Source organism: Lucilia sericata, unplaced genomic scaffold (assembly GCF_015586225.1).
Source record: "Lucilia sericata isolate MDLA Ls3-8-SP2 unplaced genomic scaffold, ASM1558622v1 Contig002376F_arrow, whole genome shotgun sequence".
In the NCBI taxonomy this organism is placed as follows: Eukaryota; Metazoa; Arthropoda; class Insecta; order Diptera; family Calliphoridae; genus Lucilia; species Lucilia sericata.
In genome coordinates this window covers 38,638-45,673 of record NW_023996178.1, presented here as the reverse complement: position 1 = coordinate 45,673, position 7,036 = coordinate 38,638, and the positions used below count along the sequence as shown (strand labels likewise).

Genomic DNA, 7,036 nt, shown 5'->3' with positions numbered 1-7,036 from the left:
ATGAAGACAATTTAAATTTTTATTCCAGTATACATTTTTCCGATGTTGGATTCAAAAGCTGGCTTTTATTTATTTCAGCTAAATATTTTCTAACCATTACATGACATATACTAATACAATAATTTTATTGTTTCCCAGCAAAAACTTTCATTCAAAAGTATTAAAAATCAAAATATTAAGGCAAAAGAGAAAGTACTTGCGTATGTATATAGTTGTTTATAAGTCATTACTAGACTCCTTCTAAGTCATGCAGACGGTATGTAGTAGTCATTGAAAAGTAAGTTCTGGGGTAAGTACAAGTTATTACCAATTAGTTAGTTACCTATGTTAATAGATAAGTGGTTACAATTAAATGTCTTTACCAAAGTTTTTGCTAGAGTTTTTGTTTCATAATTAAAATGAAATTATAAACATTTTGATAAAATGTTTAATTATTCAAATTAATTTAAACAAATTTATAGCAAATTTTCATAATGAAGTCACATTTAGAAGAAGAAACAACAGCGCTTAAAATGACAAATTATATAAATTTCTTAATTTGCTTAATTTGTTTACCGCTATTAACCGCTAAAAAGGTAAAATATAATTAATAACATTATTTTAATAATGCATTACGAATGTTATTATTTTAATTAAAAAAATAATAATTAAAACAGTACGCCATCTATACACATTTAGAGTGTCCCCAACCACATGTTGAAATCGTAACGGATTACAATTGTACTTTGGTAAAAAATTCCAAAGGATTTTTAACCATGAATACAGGATTTAAATTCAAACGTGATCTCCACAATATAATGGCTAATTTCCAGGTGAAAATAAAACGTGGCCCAACTCTATACGAAACTTATTTGAATATGAATATAGATATTTGTGAAGCTTTGAGTGCGGCACATAAACATTTTCTCTTGAAAATGATTTCCCTGGAAATATTACGCACCAGTAATTTACCACTCGAATGTCCTTTGAAAAAGGTAAGACATAGTAATAGGATAAAATTCCGAATATTAAAATACAAGTGGCTTTTTTGTTAACTTTCAGAATGTGTATTATTTTATTAGAAATTTTACCATAAATGATTATTACATACCGCCCTATGTACCCGAATTGGAATTTTCTACTTATTGTGATTTTTATGTGAATAAACGTAAATATTTGACTTTTAATTCATTCGGCAAGATTGTCGATTCCAAGAGGCGTAATAGAAATTCTCTGACGATTGTTAAAATATAATGAAGAAATTATGTGCGCTCAGTAAAATCGGTTTTATGAGCCTAAATAATAAAACTCATTGTCATTATCTTCTTCATATCTACTTTATTTTTCTGATTTTGAATTTCTCGTAAGTATTATTATTAGTCGTTGAAAATTAAGTTGTTGCATCATTACCATGTTTTTGGTGGAATGGTAAGGGATTGTACTTACCCAAAAACTTACTTTTCAATGGTCGTCTGCATTACTTAGAAGGACTGTAGTAATGACTTACAAAAACTTTATATGTAAGTACTTACTTGTAAGCATTGACATTTTCTATTAAAATTTCATTTTTAAGGCAAACATAGTAATTTTGTGTGAAAGCCGTTTGCTGGGGTCACGTTACCTTGATGAATATTCCCCATCTTGTTGTTATTGCAATTTCGGGAAAAAGAAATGCTACCAGTACCGCTTTCTGTTGTGACTATAGAATTATTATCAAATGTATCCTTATCTATAGAAAAGTTGTCTGTAACAGAGCAACTTTTTCTATAGAAAAGTTATTTGTAACAGAGCAACTTTTTCTATAGAAAAGTTGTCTGAAATAGAGCAACTTTTTCTATAGAAAAATTGTCTGAAATAGAGCAACTTTTTCTATAGAAAAGTTGTCTGAAATAGAGCAACTTTTTCTATAGAAAAGTTGTCTGAAATAGAGCAACTTTTTCTATAGAAAAGTTGTCTGTAACAGAACAACTTTTTCTATAGAAAAGTTGTCTGTAACAGATCAACTTTTTCTATAGAAAAGTTGTCTGTAACAGAGCAACTTTTTCTATAGAAAAGTTGTCTGTAACAGAGCAACTTTTTCTATAGAAAAGTTGTCTGTAACAGAGCAACTTTTTCTATAGAAAAGTTTCTGTAACAGAGCAACTTTTCTATAGAAAAGTTGTCTGTAACAGAGCAACTTTTTCTATAGAAAAGTTGTCTGTAACAGAGCAACTTTTTCTATAGAAAAGTTGTCTGTAACAGAGCAACTTTTCTATAGAAAAGTTGTCTGTAACAGAGCAACTTTTCTATAGAAAAGTTGTCTGTAACAGAGCAACTTTTTCTATAGAAAAGTTGTCTGTAACAGAGCAACTTTTTCTATAGAAAAGTTGTCTGTAACAGAGCAACTTTTTCTATAGAAAAGTTGTCTGTAACAGAGCAACTTTTTCTATAGAAAAGTTGTCTGTAACAGAGCAACTTTTTCTATAGAAAAGTTGTCTGTAACAGATCAACTTTTTCTATAGAAAAGTTGTCTGTAACAGAGCAACTTTTTCTATAGAAAAGTTGTCTGTAACAGAGCAACTTTTTCTATAGAAAAGTTGTCTGTAACAGAGCAACTTTTTCTATAGAAAAGTTGTCTGTAACAGAGCAACTTTTCTAGAAAGTTGTCTGTAACAGAGCAACTTGCTCGTATTAACGACCGATGCACATGAAATTCGGTGGGAATATTTACTTCCTATAAACCTTGTTTATATCGAATTTCACCGCTGTACCCTTATTTTAAAGTCAGTAATGAGTGTTTCTGATGGGGACTTTATACGATGAATAGAGCAATTATGGATCGATCATCGTAAAATCTAGTGCAGACAGTTTGGTTCGTATTTTTAATCCAGTTCTGATTTCTTAAACTATATTTCGGTGGACTATATGTATGGGAGCTACTTAGGTGAAAAAATCGTCCGATATTTCTAGCTCTTTCCTTTCGGGCATTATCTTGGTTTCAACCGAAAGATACACCGACAGACGAACTAACATGGCTAAATTGTTGTAGAATCTAATAAGGATCTATAATATATACTTCCTTGGACTAAAAACAGATTTTCTTCATTGAAACGTTATTCTTTGAATTACAACCAATTTTATAAATCCAGTTCTAATATAGTAATATGAAGAATTTTGAATAAAAGTGCAGCTTTAGCTACATTAAAGAATAGCGCGCTATATCGTAAATATCTGCCTTGTAAAAAAAACCAATCGGCTTACATTGTTAACATCATCCTACATGTTGCTTATTCAACATAACTCATTTAAAATTTTGACATTTTGCTAATCCTATTATTATCTTCAATTACATCACCTGCTTTGCCAAAAAGCAAAGCCAAACAACACTATCCTTTCACTGCCTTAAAATAACCCTACAGCGAAATGCCTTTAGCAACTACGAAACACAACATACCATGTCATTTGCATATTTAATATACTCTTGTAGTATATTTAACTTATTTTAGCTGTAAACATGAACAATTTAATTACAACATTAAATGCATTTCAGTTTCATTGCAACGAAAGTTTCGCAAAAAAAAAAGTAATAATAATTATTTTATCAATGTGTTTTGCATACGACTTATATGATTATTTAATAATTTGGGAATATCTGCGAAAACGCCTTCAGACATTTGGTTTTATTTTAACTGTCACTGGTCACACAACTTGAAAATATTGTTTAATGCAACATGTTATTGCTGTTCTTGTTGATGATGATGACAATGATGATGTTGCAATAATTTGTAATTATCTTTTCCACCATTTACATGTTCACGTACTTGTTGTAGTCGTAAAATTTAATTTTAAATTATTTATTAAGTATTCATCATTTGGCCGATAGCATTTTATTGTAATGTGTTTTTTGTTTTAAGTAGAATTTTATTGATGCAGATGTAATATAATACAATTTTTATGTAGCGATAGTTAAAGTAGAATTTTGTAACATCTTTGATTTATGGAGGATAAACATGTTGGATTAGACGAAAGTATGGAATACTATGTTGTGCATGGAAATCGGCTTAGGTTTATCCATCTATAGTAGTTCATACTATATATAGTCTAAAGTTAAGCATAATCTCTAGTACAGGCTACATAATATAGTACACATGCTAGTCTATAGTCCAAACTTCGGTATAGTCTAGTCTATAGTCTAGTCTATAGTCTAGTCTATAGTCTAGTCTATAGTCTAGTCTATAGTCTAGTCTATAGTCTAGTCTATAGTCTAGTCTATAGTCTAGTCTATAGTCTAGTCTATAGTCTAGTCTATAGCCTAGACTTATCTTATTATAGACTATACTATTATGTACATCTCTATTCTAGCCGATGAAGGATCTTGTTGGACAGACACATTCATCATTGATCATTCTATGATCGTCATTCACATGTAAGAAAAATTTCGAAAAACTACAGCTTTGCTCAAAAAATATAAAATGTCAACAAGGTGATCATATATGAAATAAAATAACTACATCCACATTCAACTTAATACCATAAATTTTAACAGTTAGTAAATAAGCCTACCACGATCACTTAGGAATTTTTAACTCTAAACACTGCCATGACAAGCAAATGCCCAAAGCCTGCTTATAAATGCATCTGTTTTTCTTTGGCAGTTTAGTTTATTAAAATTGCAGAATGAAAAAACACTGTAATAAAAATATTCCTGCTCTTACTAATATCCTTTATGAAATGGCAGTCACAATATTAACTGCTACGCAAAATAAACTATTTCAACCGAAAATGCCCAAGGATGACATTTACGTAATGCCAACGACTTTGAGCGCTGAATAAAATAGTAATAAATTTATAACTCTAATTACTCTATGACGATGTCAGGTGATGAAACGTAATTTTATTTTAGACACTTTGAAAATGTCAAAAATATAAATTATGAATATGATTGATATGAAGGAGACAAGGTACTTACCCCCATATGCATAAATGCTTTATAAAGTTGTTGATGGTTTATAGCAGGAATTTTGTATGGAAAATGTGCGTAATAAACCTTAAATAAACAATTAATATCATTATTAATACGGAGGTTGTCTTTAGCCAATTTTACATTAAGAATATTTTGTTAAAAATAATAATAAAATTTCCTATAGATTGAAGACTTAAAAATCTGAAACCATTTCTAATTGATTTAAAACTTATTATAGTTTTTTTTTATTACTAAAATGTATTTTGTTTGTATTCTTAAATGAATTTCTATTAACTCAAATAAAATGTTTTCTTTAAAAAAAACATTTAATTGGTTATTTTAGCTTTATTGGAATTAAACAAAATTCCTTTTTATCTCCATACACAAACATACCACAGGACCACATGTATACTTAATCTTATTTAAATATGTAGTTTATGTGTATGTTTATAAATTAAATAATGTACATGGAAATGTAAATTAGATCTCCTAAAGATTTTTGGTGTTCTAAATTTCAAATAATTTGTAACATAAAAATTTTCATATTTTCTTGATGTTAAAAAATCGTGTCACTGGATAAAAAATATAGAAAGTTATTCTAATTCAGTTCTAGTTCAGTTCTAGTTCAGTTCTAGTTCAGTTCTAGTTCAGTTCTAGTTCAGTTCGTTCAGTTCTAGTTCAGTTCTAATTCAGTTCTAGTTCAGTTCTAGTTCAGTTCTAATTCAGTTCTAGTTCAGTTCTAGTTCAGTTCTAGTTCAGTTCTAGTTCAGTTCTAGTTCAGTTCTAGTTCAGTTCTAGTTCAGTTCTAGTTCAGTTCTAGTTCAGTTCTAGTTCAGTTCTAGTTCAGTTCTAGTTCAGTTCTAGTTCAGTTCTAGTTCAGTTCTAGTTCAGTTCTAGTTCAGTTCTAGTTCAGTTCTAGTTCAGTTCTAGTTTCAGTTCTAGTTCAGTTCTAGTTCAGTTCTAGTTCAGTTCTAGTTCAGTTCTAGTTCAGTTCTAGTTTCAGTTCTAGTTCAGTTCTAGTTCAGTTCTAGTTCAGTTCTAGTTCAGTCTAGTTCAGTTCTAGTTTCAGTTCTAGTCAGTTCTAGTCAGTTCTAGTTCAGTTCTAGTTCAGTTCTAGTTCAGTTCTAGTCAGTTCTAGTTCAGTTCTAGTTCAGTTCTAGTTCAGTTCTAGTTCAGTTCTAGTTCGTTCTAGTTCAGTTCTAGTTCAGTTTCTAGGTCAGTTCTAGTTCAGTTCTAGTTCAGTTCTAGTTCAGTTCTAGTTCAGTTCTAGTTCAGTTCTAGTTCAGTTCTAGTTCAGTTCTAGTTCAGTTCTAGTTCAGTTCTAGTTCAGTTCTAGTTCAGTTCTAGTTCAGTTTCTAGTTCAGTTCTAGTCAGTTCTAGTTTCAGTTCTAGTCAGTTCTAGTTCAGTCTAGTCCGTTCTAGTTCAGTTCTAGTTCAGTTCTAGTTCAGTCTAGTTCAGTTCTAGTTCAGTCTAGTTCAGTTCTAGTTCAGTTCTAGTTCAGTTCTAGTTCAGTTCTAGTTCAGTTCTAGTTCAGTTCTAGTTCATTTCTAGTTCATTCTAGTTCAGTTCTAGTTCAGTTCTAGTAGTTCTAGTCAGTTCTAGTTCAGTTCAGTTCTAGTTCAGTTCTAGTTCAGTTCAGTTCTAGTTCAGTTCTAGTTCAGTTCTAGTTCAGTTCTAGTTCAGTTCTAGTTCAGTTCTAGTTCAGTTCAGTAGTTCAGTTCTAGTTCAGTTCTAGTTCAGTTTCTAGTTCAGTTCAGTCTATTCAGTTCTAGTTCAGTTCTAGTTCAGTTCTAGTTCAGTTCTAGTTCAGTTCTAGTTCAGTTCTAGTTCAGTTCTAGTTCAGTCTAGTTCAGTTCGTCGTTCAGTTCTAGTTCAGTTCTAGTTCGTTCTAGTTCAGTTCTAGTTCAGTTCTAGTTCAGCATTCTAGTTCAGTCATTTCTAGTTCAGTTCTAGTTCAGTTCTAGTTCAGTTCTAGTTCAGTTCTAGTTCAGTTCTAGTTCAGTTCTAGTTCAGTTCTAGTTCATCGTTTCAGTTCTAGTTCAGTTCTAGTTCAGTTTCTAGTTCAGTTTCTAGTTCAGTTCTAGTTCAGTTCTAGTTCAGTCAGTTTCTAGTTC

General features: G+C 30.6%; 1 protein-coding gene across 1 annotated transcript; it reads left to right on the top strand.

The window, feature by feature from the left end:
* Positions 1–473: 473 nt before the first annotated feature.
* Positions 474–974, top strand: LOC119613852 (the record flags this gene model as incomplete). Its single annotated transcript, XM_037969918.1, has 2 exons — positions 474–575; positions 657–974. Coding segments are annotated over exons 1-2 (420 nt in total), but the record flags the coding sequence as incomplete, so codon positions are not given.
* Positions 975–7,036: the final 6,062 nt, after the last annotated feature.